Raw genomic sequence first — 16,169 nt, 5'->3', positions numbered from 1 at the left:
TTTTGAATGCCACTTTCCATTTGTCCGTCCTAGAGGAACAAAGAGCTGAAAGAATTCATCGAAGCTCAGAAGAGACAAATCAAACAATTGGAGGAGAAGTTTCTGTTTCTCTTTCTATTCTTCTCCTTGGCCTTCATTCTGTGGCCCTAACACCAGCTGGTGAGTGAGCTCCAGCGGCACCGCACTCGACACCTCCGATACACTGCCAGCCGGTCTCAGACGTTGGCAGACGCTCCGATGCCAACGTATACCCCCCGCCACGGTGACAGAGGCACCGCGTCACACCGGCGCTCATCCAATCAGAAGGCAGGAAAAGCAAATTCACATGCAGGGCACTTTTGAACCAGAAGAGAGCGCCACAAAAAACGGTTGTTGCCCCAAACGCGCACTAAAAAGGGTCAGAATAACAAGAGTCCCACTGGCCAGCCGGGGCCACCCGTCCAGCTGTTTCTTCAGGGGGGAAAAAAATTGGAGTCACCGGTGAGTACATTTTGCATTTAGCTCTGCTTTTCTGCTTCTGTCTTCAAGTGTGTGGCATCCTGCGATCAAAGATTCAGCCAACCCCAAAGCGGTTGACCTCAACGTCCCACCACCATGCCTACCAGAGCAGGTGACGTGATGCTTTGGACATCCTTCCGTCTCAGATGCCCAAAAGTACTCTTTGCCACATCTGCGGCAATACGGTGTCTTTTCAAAGGTGCAAATAAATCCAGCGTGGGCGGAACACGCACGTCTTCGGTTTTTCCCGCTTTGTTTGTGTGACAGCTGTTGTGAAAATTTTATACAAATAAAGTTGTATAGTACAGGTTTGGCCAAGCCGCAACTCCCGAACCGCATGCGGCTCTTTTATGTTCATATCAACATTTGTGTGTGTGTGTGTGTGTGGGGGGGGGGGGGTTGTGCGTGTTGGCTTCACTTGAGTTCAATTTGGTATTTTGGTCAAAAGCGCATGTGGTGAAATTCCACAAAGTAGGATGGGCAAACACATTTCTTTAAACTATGAGTGTCAATTGGGCTCTCGAAATGGCAGGGAAAAGATGCACAGCAAAACGAAAATACGTAGATGAACACAGGACGTTTTAATCAGAGTAGGAAAGTTTCTATTTTTTGTTGAACGTGATGGCAAACCATTCTGCCTGATATGTCAGACCTCAGCGCATTTCAAAGATTCAAATCTTCAGCGCCATGCACTTCAGCTCACTCCATGCTAACATTGATCAGGCGTCGAACCCGCAACATCATGCTTAAGAGGTGGCCATGCTAACCAGTGCGCCATTATGTCAACGCATAATAACTGTAAGTCTACTGATCAAAACAGCGGTTACTATATGACGTCGCTACGTCGTGGTCACGTGACGCAGACAAGACGTCAATGGACGTGGGCAGAGTTAACTTGTTTAAAAGGGAGTGGGCAGAAGAAATATTTAATTTATTTAAATCTATTTTGAGTGCACACCATTATGCCAATGCATAACAACTGTAAATCTACTAAACAAAACAGCGGTTGCTATATGACATCTGCGACGTCGTGGTCACGTGACATACGTGACGTCGATGGGCGTAACTTTCGCCGGAATTCAAATCCGCGGGGAGAGTTAACTTGTTTAAAAGAGAGTGGGCAGAAGAATTATTTAATTTATTTAAATCTATTTGGTGTGTGCGCCATTATGTCAATGCATAACAACTGTAAGTCTACTAAACAAAACAGCGGTTGCTATATGACGTCTACCACGTCGTGGTCACGTGACGCGGACGTGACGTCGACGCCTACTTTACATCCCACCGATCACAGGACCCCTCGGCTGCATAACCGTGCCCCCTTCCCAACCAATCGGATTTGCTATACGCGAAAACGACGCCAATGGAAAGAGCTTCCGCCCAAATTTAAATCCGTGGGCGTGGCTCGCAGCAGGAAGTAGGAAAATGGCGGCGATGTTGACAAAGACACAGCGGATGGTAACATACGACTAACAAGAGAAATATTTTTATTTTCTGCTTGCAACTGGACCGTCCAGAGCGTACACGGTAAGTACAACTCATCGTTTTTAAAAAGAAGTACTTTTGTTGCCCTGAAAAGCGAGTGAGCGTGGCGTTTGTGGGGGACGTCGAATTTCGACGATTCTTTCTGGTCAACGGTTGTAAATGATTGTGTTGATTAAAAAAGAAAACTTGATGTAACTCTACTTTTAACTGCCGTTTCAGATAGATTTGGAATTGCATCACATCCAATTTTGCCTAGAGCGTACACGGTAAGTAACACTCGTTGTGTTTAAGGAGATTTACGTTTGTAATAGCAGAAGTGTAGCCGCGTTGCGTTGTACGTGTGAATGTTGGTCCAGGCGAAATGTTAATGTTTAATTTCATTCCTTTAGGTTCCACGGTGTTTGTTGGCTGCAAGTTTTCCACTGCAAGAAGAGGCTCATATCATTGACCAGGAGCGAGCTACAATGGTGAGTAGCCATAACATTTATGTTAAACACTTCCTATTTCATGTCTAACAGTACTTGATTTAACAAATAACCATAAATAAATACAGTGTGGGCACTGAAGTTAACATATGTGATTATACTGCCTAATCTGTCACCGAGTAGATTGTTGCAAAGTAATATAAGATCCAAAGTTGTAATTCAGAATAGTTTTCAAAAGAAGGCCATTAGAATTATATACAAGTCTGATTACCCTGAACAAGCTATTAATTAAATCACAAATTCTTCAATTCAAAGATTTGGTAGATTATCAGACAAATAATGTCTAACAGTAATTGATTTAACACATCACGATAAGTAGATTGAGTGTGGGCACTCTCAAGTTAACAGATATGATTATACTGCCTAATCTGTTACAGAGTATGTTGTTGCCAAGTAATGTAGAATAGATCCAAAGTAGTAATCCAGAATAGTTTTGAAGAGGCCATTAGAATAATAAACAAATCTGATTACCTTGAACATAATAACAAGCTAAGTGTTTAATATGTCCTATGAAGTAAAAATTGGGCACCATCATGTGGTGAAATTTGGAATTGCATCACATCCAATTTTGCCTGGGAACAAACAGATTAAATAAATCTTAGTTTTGAATAAGCCACTCCTTCTAGAACAAGTAAACTCTGCCCATTTCGCGCAGTAGATGTTCTGTTAATATCTAGTATTTATACAAAGTCATAATTTAAATTGCTTTCAACCTTCATTCATCGGTTCAACCAACATTACTCGCTCTTATTACCAACTTGTATTGATTTAACTAAGCGTTTAATACTTCCTATCAGGTCTCAAGGCAAGATTTGGCAAAATACAATTTCAGCAAATCCAATTTTGCCAGGGAACAAAAATAGATTAAATAAACTAAATAAGTCTTCTTCCCATTAAATAAATCAGAAAAGTCTGTCTTGTAACCAGTCCTCTTCAAACAAGTAAAGTCTGCCCATTTTGTGCCGTAGATTTTGTGTCTATGCCTAGTATTTAAACAAAATCATAATTTAAATGACTTCTTTCCTTCATTCACTTTGGAAATTTGGAATTGCAGCAAATCGAATTTTGCCAGGGAACAAAAATAGATCAATTAAACTAAATAAGTCTTCTTCCCATTAAATAAATTAAAAAAGTCTGTCTTGTAACCAGTCCTTTTCAAACAAGTAAAGTCTGCCCATTTTGTGCCGTCGATTTTGTGTTAATGCCTAGTATTTATACAAAATCATAATTTAAAGGACTTCATTCCTTCATTCACTTTGGAAATTTGGAATTGCAGCACATCAAATTTTGCCTGGGAAGAAAAGTAGATTAAATAAATTTAATAAGTCTTACTACTTCCCATTAAATAAATTAAATACGTCTTACTTGTTCCCACTCCTTTTCAAAACAGTAGTTTAAAACGAGGGCCCTTCACTCAATCTTTAACCTCAACCCCGCACGTTGTGTTGTATCTGTGAATGTTGGTTGTGGCCAAATGATAGTTTTCTTTCATTCGTTTAGGTTCCAAGAAAACTTGATGTAACTCTACTTTTAACTGCCGTTTCAGATAAGCGGGTATTACGTCGCAGTCATGTGCCGCGGATATGACGTAATTGCCCGAACCTCCGATTCAAATCTGTTGGCGCGATGGCCGTGAGCCACTGAGCAGCGACGATTATCAACAGAAATATCTTTATTTTCTGATTGCAACTGGACCGTCTAGAGCGTACACGGTAAGTAACACTCATTGTGTTTAAGGAGATTTACGTTTGTAATAGCAGAAGTGTAGCCGCGTTGCGTTGTACGTGTGAAAATTGGTCGAGGCGAAATGTTAATGTTTAATTTCATTCCTTTAGGTTCCACGGTGTTTGTTGGCTGCAAGTTTTCCACTGCAAGAAGAGGCTCGTATCATTGACCAGGAGCGAGCTACAATGGTGAGTAGCCATAACATTTATGTTAAACACTTCCTATTTCATGTCTAACAGTACTTGATTTAACAAATAACCATAAATAAATACAGTGTGGGCACTGAAGTTAACATATGTGATTATACTGCCTAATCTGTCACGGAGTAGATTGTTGCAAAGTAATATAAGATCCAAAGTTGTAATTCAGAATAGTTTTCAAAAGAAGGCCATTAGAATTATATACAAGTCTGATTACCCTTAACATAACAACAAGCTATTAATTAAATCACAAATTCTTCAATTCAAAGATTTGGTAGATTATCAGACAAATAATGTCTAACAGTAATTGATTTAACACATCACGATAAGTAGATTGAGTGTGGGCACTCTCAAGTTAACAGATATGATTATACTGCCTAATCTGTTACAGAGTATGTTGTTGCCAAGTAATGTAGAATAGATCCAAAGTAGTAATCCAGAATAGTTTTGAAGAGGCCATTAGAATAATAAACAAATCTGATTACCTTGAACATAATAACAAGCTAAGTGTTTAATATGTCCTATGAAGTCAAAATTGGGCACCATCATGTGGTGAAATTTGGAATTGCATCACATCCAATTTTGCCTGGGAACAAACAGATTAAATAAATCTTAGTTTTGAATAAGCCACTCCTTCTCAAACAAGTAAACTCTGCCCATTTCGCGCAGTAGATGTTCTGTTAATATCTAGTATTTATACAAAGTCATAATTTAAATTGCTTTCAACCTTCATTCATCGGTTCAACCAACATTACTCGCTCTTATTACCAACTTGTATTGATTTAACTAAGCGTTTAATACTTCCTATCAGGTCTCAAGGCAAGATTTGGCAAAATACAATTTCAGCAAATCCAATTTTGCCAGGGAACAAAAATAGATTAAATAAACTAAATAAGTCTTCTTCCCATTAAATAAATCAGAAAAGTCTGTCTTGTAACCAGTCCTCTTCAAACAAGTAAAGTCTGCCCATTTTGTGCCGTAGATTTTGTGTCTATGCCTAGTATTTAAACAAAATCATAATTTAAACGACTTCTTTCCTTCATTCACTTTGGAAATTTGGAATTGCAGCAAATCGAATTTTGCCAGGGAACAAAAATAGATCAATTAAACTAAATAAGTCTTCTTCCCATTAAATAAATTAAAAAAGTCTGTGTTGTAACCAGTCCTTTTCAAACAAGTAAAGTCTGCCCATTTTGTGCCGTCGATTTTGTGTTAATGCCTAGTATTTATACAAAATCATAATTTAAAGGACTTCATTCCTTCATTCACTTTGGAAATTTGGAATTGCAGCACATCAAATTTTGCCTGGGAAGAAAAGTAGATTAAATAAATTTAATAAGTCTTACTACTTCCCATTAAATAAATTAAATACGTCTTACTTGTTCCCACTCCTTTTCAAAAAAGTAGTTTAAAACGAGGTCCCTTCACTCAACCTTTAACCCTATTTATTCACCTTCTAGGCTAAGTGTTAAAGGCTAAGTGTTAAAGGCTAAGTGTTAAAGGCTAAGTGTTAAAGGCTAAGTGTTAGAGGCTAAGTGCCAGAGGCTAGGCGCCAGAGGCGAGTTTTTGTGGGCTGAAGTTTTAGTGGGGTTAGTGTGAATACAATCCAAAAGAATACAACAGAATACAATACAATAGAATATAATACATAGATTAAATTATATAGCTCTTACTACTTCCCATTAAATAAATTAAATACGTCTTACTTGTTCCCAATCCTTTTCAAAAAAGTAGTTTAAAACGAGGGCCCTTCACTCAACCTTTAACCTCAACCCCGCACGTCACATTGTGTTGTATCTGTGAATGTTGGTTGTGGCCAAATGATAGTTTTCTTTCATTCGTTTAGGTTCCACGGTGTTTGTTGGCTATGTTTTCCACTGTCAGAAGGATGAAAATACAAAGTACAACGCTTGGACGTGGGCGAAGGCGTCACCGGTGAGTCCTTCCTTCCTATTTATTTACCTTCTAGATGCTAGAGGCTAAGTGTTAGAGGCTAAGTGTTAGAGGCTAAGTGTTAAACACAATACGAACAACACAACGATACTGCACTGAACAACACGATGCCGCACTGAGAAACACGATACCGCACTGAACAACACGATACCGCACTGAACAACAACATGCCGCACTGAACACCATGCCACACTGAACAACACCATCCCGCACTGAACAACACCATGCCGCACTAAACAACACCATGCCGCACTGAACAACACCATGCCTCACTGAACGACACCATGCCGCACTGAAAGACACCATGCCGCACTGAACGACACCATGCCGCACTGAAAGACACCATCCCGCACTGAACACCATGCCGCACTGAACAACACCATCCTGCACTGAACAACACCATCCCGCACTGAACAACACCATGCCGCACTGAACAACATTATTCCGCACTGAACATTATGCCGCACTGAACAACACCATGCCGCACTGAACAACACCATGCCGCACTGAACAACATTATGCCGCACTGAACAACATCATGCCGCACTGAACAACACCATGCCGCACTGAACAACACCATGCCGCACTGAACAACACCATGCCGCACTGAACAACATTATGCCGCACTGAACAACACCATGCCGCACTGAACAACACCATCCTGCACTGAACAACACCATTCCGCATTGAACACCATGCCGCACTGAACAACACCATCCCGCACTGAACAACACCATGCCGCACTGAACAACATTATGCCGCACTGAACAACATTATGCCGCACTGAACAACACCATGCCGCACTGAACAACACCATGCCGCACTGAAAAACACCATGCCGCACTGAACAACATTATAACGCACTGAACAACACCATCCCGCACTGAACAACACCAAGCCGCACTAAACAACATTATGCCGCACTGAACAACATTATGCCGAAATGAACAACACCATGCCGCACTGAACAACACCATGCCGCACTGAACAACACCATGCCGCACTGAACAACACGATCCCGCATTGAACACCATCCCGCACTGAACAACACCATGCCGCACTGAACAACACCATGCCGCACTGAACAACACCATGCCGCACTGAACAACACCATGCCGCACTGAACAACACCATTCCGCACTGAACAACACCATGCCGCACTGAACAACATTATGCTGCACTGAACAACACCATGCCGCACTGAACAACACCATGCCGCACTGAACAACACCATGCCACACTGAACAACACCATGCCGCACTGAACAACACCATCCCGAACTGAACAACACCATGCCGCATTGAACAACACCACACCGCACTGAACACCATCCTGCACTGAACAACACCATCCCGCACTGAACAACACCATGCCGCACTGAACAACACCATGCCGCACTGAACAACACCATGCCGCAATGAACAACACCATCCCGCACTGAACAACATTATGCCGCACTGAACAACATTATGCCGCACTGAACAACACCATGCCGCACTGAACAACATTATGCCGCACTGAACAACATTATGCCGAAATGAACAACACCATGCCGCACTGAACAACACCATGCTGCACTGAACAACATTATGCTGCACTGAACAACACGATCCTGCATTGAACAACACCATGCCGCACTGAACAACACCATCCTGCACTGAACAACACAATCCTGCACTGAACACCACCACCCCGCACTGAACAACACGATCCCGCATTGAACAACACCATCCCGCACTGAACAACACCATGCCGCACTGAACAACACCATTCCGCACTGAACAACACCATGCCGCACTGAACAACACCATGCCGCACTGAACAACACCATGCCGCACTGAACACCATGCCGCACTGAACAACATTATGCCGCACTGAACAACACCATGCCGCACTGAACAACACCATCCCGCACTGAACAACACCATGCCGCATTGAACAACACCATGCCGCACTGAACAACACCATCCTGCACTGAACAACACCATCCCGCACTAAACAACACCATGCCGCACTGAACAACATTATGGCGCACTGGACAACATTATGCCGCACTGAACAACACCATGCCACACTGAACAACACCATGCCGCACTGAACAACACCATCCCGCACTGAACAACACCATGCCGCACTGAACAACATTATGCCGCACTGAACAACATTATGCCGCACTGAACAACACCATGCCGCACTGAACAACACCATGCCGCACTGAAAAACACCATGCCGCACTGAACAACATTATAACGCACTGAACAACACCATCCCGCACTGAACAACACCAAGCCGCACTAAACAACATTATGCCGCACTGAACAACATTATGCCGAAATGAACAACACCATGCCGCACTGAACAACACCATGCCGCACTGAACAACACCATGCCGCACTGAACAACACGATCCCGCATTGAACACCATCCCGCACTGAACAACACCATGCCGCACTGAACAACACCATGCCGCACTGAACAACACCATGCCGCACTGAACAACACCATGCCGCACTGAACAACACCATTCCGCACTGAACAACACCATGCCGCACTGAACAACATTATGCTGCACTGAACAACACCATGCCGCACTGAACAACACCATGCCGCACTGAACAACACCATGCCACACTGAACAACACCATGCCGCACTGAACAACACCATCCCGAACTGAACAACACCATGCCGCATTGAACAACACCACACCGCACTGAACACCATCCTGCACTGAACAACACCATCCCGCACTGAACAACACCATGCCGCACTGAACAACACCATGCCGCACTGAACAACACCATGCCGCAATGAACAACACCATCCCGCACTGAACAACATTATGCCGCACTGAACAACATTATGCCGCACTGAACAACACCATGCCGCACTGAACAACATTATGCCGCACTGAACAACATTATGCCGAAATGAACAACACCATGCCGCACTGAACAACACCATGCTGCACTGAACAACATTATGCTGCACTGAACAACACGATCCTGCATTGAACAACACCATGCCGCACTGAACAACACCATCCTGCACTGAACAACACAATCCTGCACTGAACACCACCACCCCGCACTGAACAACACGATCCCGCATTGAACAACACCATCCCGCACTGAACAACACCATGCCGCACTGAACAACACCATTCCGCACTGAACAACACCATGCCGCACTGAACAACACCATGCCGCACTGAACAACACCATGCCGCACTGAACACCATGCCGCACTGAACAACATTATGCCGCACTGAACAACACCATGCCGCACTGAACAACACCATCCCGCACTGAACAACACCATGCCGCATTGAACAACACCATGCCGCACTGAACAACACCATCCTGCACTGAACAACACCATCCCGCACTAAACAACACCATGCCGCACTGAACAACATTATGGCGCACTGGACAACATTATGCCGCACTGAACAACACCATGCCACACTGAACAACACCATGCCGCACTGAACAACACCATGCCGCACTGAACAACACCATGCCGCACTGAACAACATTATGCCGCACTGAACAACACCATGCCGCACTGAACAACACCATGCCGCACTGAGCAACACGATCCCCCATTGAACAACACCATCCTGCACTGAACAACACCATGCCGCACTGAACAACACCATGCCGCACTGAACAACACCATTCCGCACTGAACAACACCATGCCGCACTGAACAACACCATCCTGCACTGAACAACACCATCCCGCACTGAACAACACCATGCCGCATTGAACAACACCATGCCGCACTGAACAACACCATCCTGCACTGAACAACACCATGCCGCACTGAACAACACCATGCCGCACTGAACAACACCATGCCGCACTGAACAACATTATGCCGCACTGAACAACAGTATGCCGCACTAAACATTATGTCGCACTGAACAACACCATGCCGCACTGAACAACACCATGTTGCACTGAACAACATTATGCCGCACTGAACAACACGATCCCGCATTGAACAACACCATCCCGCAGTGAACAACACCATGCCGCATTGAACAACACCATGCCGCACTGAACAACACCATGCTGCACTGAACAACATTATGCTGCACTGAACAACACGATCCTGCATTGAACAACACCATGCCGCACTGAACAACACCATCCTGCACTGAACAACACCTTTCCACACTGAACAACACCATGCCGCACTGAACAACATTATGCTGCACTGAACAACACCATGCCGCACTGAACAACACCATGCCGCACTGAACAACACCATGCCGCACTGAACAACACCATTCCGCAATGAACAACACCATCCCGCACTGAACAACACCATGCCGCATTGAACAACACCATGCCGCACTGAACAACACCATCCCGCACTGAACAACACCACCCCGCACTGAACAACACGATCCCGCATTGAACAACACCATCCCGGACTGAACAACACCATGCCGCACTGAACAACACCATTCCGCACTGAACAACACCATGCCTCACTGAACAACACCATGCCGCACTGAACAACACCATGCCGCACTGAACAACACCATGCCGCACTGAACAACATTATGCCGCACTGAACAACACCATGCCGCACTGAACAACACCATCCCGCACTGAACAACACCATGCCGCATTGAACAACACCATGCCGCACTGAACAACACCATCCTGCACTGAACAACACCATCCCGCACTGAACAACACCATGCCGCACTGAACAACATTATGGCGCACTGAACAACATTATGCCGCACTGAACAACACCATGCCGCACTGAACAACACCATGCCGCACTGAACAACACCATGCCGCACTGAACAACATTATGCCGCACTGAACAACATTATGCCGCACTGAACAACACCATGCCGCACTGAACAACACCATGCCGCACTGAACAACACCATGCCGCACTGAACAACACGACGTCGCACTGAACAACACGACGCCGCACAGAACAACACGACGCCGCACAGAATAACACAATACCGCACAGAACAACACAATACCGCACAAACAGTTTTAGATAATATTACGTCGCAGTCATGTGACGCGGACATGACGTCAATAGGCGGAACTCACGGCAAAATTATAATCCGTGGGCGTGGCTTGCAACAGGAAGTAGGAAAGCGGCAATTCTGGCAAACAAGACACAGCGGTTAGTAACACGATGACTAACAAGGCAAATATTTTTGTTTTCAGCTTGCAACTTGACCGTCTAGAGCGTACAAGGTAATTACAACTGTTTTTTTTTAGCCCTGAAAAGCGAGGGAGTGTGGCGTTTGGGAGGAATGTCGAACTCGGCGTCTGCTTCCAGCCACAGACGCCAAATTTCGACGATTATTTCGACTGGTCAACGGTTGTAAATTATTGCGTTGACTAAAAACTTTATTTAACTCTACTCTTAACTTTGCCGTTTCAGATATGCGGGTATTACACCGCGGAAATGACGTCAATAGGCTGAACTCTCGCCAAAATTCAAATCTGTGGGCGCAATGGCCTTGAGCGAGACACCGGATACAAACACGACGATTATCAACAGAAATATCTTTATTTTCTGCTTGCAAGTGGACCGTCTAGAGCGTACACGGTAAGTACAACTCATTGTGTTTAAAAAGATTTACGTTTGTGTAGTTTGCGTTGCGTTGTATCTGTGAATGTTGGTTGAGGCTAAATGTTAATGTTTAATTTCATTCCTTTAGGTTCCACGGTGTTTGTTGGCTGTATGTTTTCCACTGCAAGAAGAGGCTCGTATCATTGACCAGCAGGAGCTACAATGGTGAGTACCCCTTTCGTCTTCCATTTATGTTAAACACTTCCTATTTCATGTATAACAGTACTCGATTTAACAAATAACCATAAATAAATACAGTGTGGGCAGTCACGTTAACATATGTGATTATCCTGCCTAATATGTTTATCACAAATATGTCACTAATCACTAATATGTTTATTTGTTTAACACAACACCTTTGGACCTTCAGCAATCGATTATTTCCCTTCATCTACATAGAGACAGAACGATGGTGTCTTAAACATCTCATTCATTTCACCAAATAACTTCACGCAGGTGGATAACGGCCGTCTCGGTCACGCTATGTTGCGTGATGCAGTTTTGAAGAACCAAATGCATTTATTCAATGAATAAGTCAAGCTAGTTCTATGTTTATGATGTTGTAAGTTACGGTACCGATTGAAGTTGAGTTCGAAGCCAGTGGAAAACAGCGCTGCGTTTGTGCTCTCCAGGTACAAATGTTGTGATCTCTGACTGACGACCGGGCGAGACTCGAGTAAGAGATGTCCAAACGAGCTCCGGCAGGGCGGGCCAAGGCGGAGCGAACGGACGCCCTTCAGGCCGCCAATGACGAGCTGAGAACCAAACTGATGGACGTCCAGTTAGAACTTCAGCAGGAGAAGAACAAGGTGAAAACCTCAACAGACAGACACTGCCTGCCTCCCTGCCTGCCTCCCTGCCTGCCTCCCTGCCTGCCTCCCTCCCTCCCAGTTTTCCCGATGTAGATTAGACATGCGTGTGCCATGACTGTGTCAGCCTACATCAACAAATGCACCGAGGACGTCAGCACCACTAAGAATATCATCACCCGGGGCAACCAACGACCCTGGATGACTGAGGAGGTACGTCAAACGCTACGAGCGCGGAACTCTGCCTTCAAGTCTGGCGACAAGGAGACACTGAGGACAGCGAGAGCCAACTTGAACCGTGCCATCAGGATAGCGAAGCGAGACCGCAGTCGAAAATTTCAGGATCGTTTCCACGACGTCAAAAACATCAGGAGTATGTGGCAAGGCATACGGGCGATTACAGACTACAACTCACCCTCCCCCCCCCCCGGTGGGTGTAGTTGATGCTGACTTTCTAAATGGTCTAAATAACTTCTTTGGGAGGTTCGAGGCACTAAACGGCACTCCAGCAGTTAAAACTGTCCCCCATCAGGAAGAGGAGGTACTCTGCCTTGACTCCGCCGATGTGTTGAAGACCCTGAGGAGAGTCAACCCCTGTAAGGCCCCTGGCCCCGACAACATTCCTGGGCGTGTGTTCAGGGAATGTGCAAGTCATCTGGCTGGGGTCATCACAGACATTTTTAACACCTCGCTGGGCCAAGCCACAGTGCCGGCGTGCTTTAAGACTGCCTCCATCATTCCGGTGCCGAAGAAACCTCAAATCACCTCATTTAATGATTACCGGCCTGTTGCACTGACTCCGGTTATGATGAAGTGCTTCGAAAGGCTGCTTAAAGGTCACATCGTTTCCAGACTCCCCCTATTATTTGACCCGTTCCAGTTTGCCGACCGGCAAAACCGCTCCACTCAGGACGCCATCTCCTCCGTTCTTCACCTGAGCCTGGCTCACCTGGAGGAGAAGAACACCCATGTGCGGAGGCTGTTCCTGGACTTCAGCTCAGCGTTTAACACCATCATCCCACAGCATCTGGTAGGAAAATTGGAACACCTGGGCTTCAACACCCCCCTTCGCAACTGGCTGCTAGACTTCCTCACCAACAGACCTCAGTCAGTCCGGGTCGGACAGAACACCTCTGATGTCATCACCCTCAGCACAGGCTCCCTTCAGGGCTGCGTCCTGAGCCCCCTGCTGTGCACCCTGATGACACACGACTGCGTCCTCAGGTTCACCACCAATCACATCGTGAAGTCAGCAGACGACACAACGGTGGTGGGGCTCATCAGAGACAACAACGACCTGGACTACAGAGAGGAGGTGGAGCAGCTGGTGGGCTGGTGCAGAGAAAACAGCCTGATCCTGAATGAGGAGAAGATGAAGGAGATCATCGTCGACTTCAGGAAAAAACAGCCTCACCACGCTCCACTGATCATCAACAGCTCAGCTGTGGAGGTGGTCAGCACCACCAAATTCCTGGGGGTCCACATCACAGAAGACCTCACCTGGACTATGAACACTACGGCACTGGTCAAGAGGGCACAGAAGCGCTTGTACTTCCTGCGGAGGATGAGGAGAGCCCACCTGCCCCCACCCATCATGAGGACGTTCTACAGGAGCACCATAGAGAGCATTCTGACAAGCTGTCTCTCTGTGTGGTGTGGAGGCTGCACCGCCTCCGATTGGAAGAACGTGAGGAGAGTGGTGAGGACAGCAGAGAGGATCATAGGGGCTCCTCTTCCCTCCATTCAGGACATTTCATCTCAGCGCTGCATGTCCCGTGCCCGTAACATCATCAATGACCCATCACACCCCCACCATGGACTGTTCTCCCTGCTGCCCTCTGGGAAGAGGTTTGCAGCATCCGCTGCAGGTCCACCAGGTTCTGCAACAGCTTTTTCCCTGCTGTCATCAGACTGTTGAACACTAGAACTGTTGAGCTCTAAACTGAACTCTGCATCACACATTCACAGAACTGTACTTTATGACACTACGGACCTCTATCTTGCACTATCTCGCACTACCAACTTTACTGAACTTGTATAAACCCTTTAAATAGAAGTTTAATACATGGTTTAGCATTCCTCTGCACACTCTTGAATACTGTTTTGCCTACTTGCACTATTGCATAATTATCACTGCTGCACTTTATACTTATTTTTAATATATATATATATATATATATAGTATATATGTATATATATATATTTTCATAGGATATGTTACTTCTATTCAACTGCAATATCACTACTTTGTTGTAAGACGTATGCAACGGAATTTCGTTTTGTATGCACCATGTGCAGACAAGATGACAATAAAGTTTGTCTAAGTCTAAGTCTAAGTCATGTCAGGTCAGCTGTCTGGAGAGAGAGAGAAGTCAGGACCTGCGGGCGGAGCACCACCGTGCCACCGCCGCCATGACGGAACTCAAAAGCAAACTCCATGAGGAGAAGCAGAAAGAGTTAGCCATTACCAGGGAGACATTACTGCGGCAGCATGAAATGGAGCTGATGAGAGTGATCAAAATCAAAGATGGAGAGATCCAGCGACTGAATGCCTTGGTCCTCAGCCTGAGGGACGGCTCCATGGACAAGGTGATCCGCTCTATCCGTGTCTGACTATCCGCACGCCACGTCGGGCTTCGATGCGGCCGCTACCGTATTGTGTAGCTTGTCCCCAGTAAGCGTCGCGGCGCTCCGTTGCGGTCTCAACGGCCCGGTGTGGCGCAATGTCTGCTCAGGTGAGGAGGGGGGGCGCTTTGCTGGCGGAGGTGGAGGAGACGCGGCGGTGTCGGGAGACCGAGCGGTGTCGCCTCCACCAGGAGCGCGGAAGAAGCCCTGGCAGCGGCCCAGCAGGCCTGGCAGTCCCGAGCGGCCGAGCTCCGATCGGCTCATCACCAGCATCGGGAGGAGCTGAGCCGAACCAAGAGAGACTGCGAGAGGGAGATCCGCCGACTGGTAGGACTGATCAGATGCGCGGTGCGTGGCTATGTTCCCAATTTCGTTGTATACCTGCAGTGCAATGACACCTAAGGCATTCTATTCTATTCTATTTCACAAGAAGAAAATGTCCGGTTGCTCGCTTCGCTTTTGTCACAGCAAAGGTGTTCTAGTCGATTCAAGAAAAAAATTGGCCGGTTGCTCTCTTTGTTTTTGTCACAATTCTGGCAAATGAGTTTGCCCGCCTGCCTGAGCGCTCCCCGTTTGTACATCCAGACCGATGAGATCAAGCTGAAAGACAGAGCGGTTAGTGTTTTGGATGAAGCCCTGGGGCCGGCCACGTCCACCGCCTTCAGCTGCAGACTCAGGCTGCCGAGCAGCAGATCGCTGCCCTGAGGGATTCCCAAAGGGCGGGCCTAAACTACCCTGGAAGTGGGGTCAACGCCGCTACTAGCAA

General features: G+C 46.0%; 1 protein-coding gene across 22 annotated transcripts in view; it reads left to right on the top strand.

The window, feature by feature from the left end:
- LOC148404767 (janus kinase and microtubule-interacting protein 3-like) overlaps positions 1–16,169 on the top strand; it is a 105,552-nt gene that overhangs the window by 70,731 nt on the left and 18,652 nt on the right. For 11 of the 22 annotated variants that reach the window (XM_088392480.1, XM_088392372.1, XM_088392352.1 and 8 more), the window contains 5 exons: positions 4,015–4,180; positions 4,304–4,381; positions 6,240–6,328; positions 11,612–11,945; positions 12,058–12,134. In XM_088392480.1, the coding sequence (XP_088248606.1) occupies positions 11,851–11,945; positions 12,058–12,134 (172 nt within the window). In that variant the 5' untranslated portion in view covers positions 4,015–4,180; positions 4,304–4,381; positions 6,240–6,328; positions 11,612–11,850. The other 11 variants (XM_088392424.1, XM_088392418.1, XM_088392400.1 and 8 more) reach the window with 11 other exon arrangements.

This window comes from Syngnathus floridae, chromosome 1 (assembly GCF_059516105.1).
Source record: "Syngnathus floridae isolate MCC-2025c chromosome 1, RoL_Sflo_1.0, whole genome shotgun sequence".
Lineage (NCBI taxonomy): Eukaryota > Metazoa > Chordata > Actinopteri > Syngnathiformes > Syngnathidae > Syngnathus > Syngnathus floridae.
The sequence above is the reverse complement of the archived record's forward strand: the minus strand, read 5'-3'. Positions and strand labels throughout refer to the sequence as shown.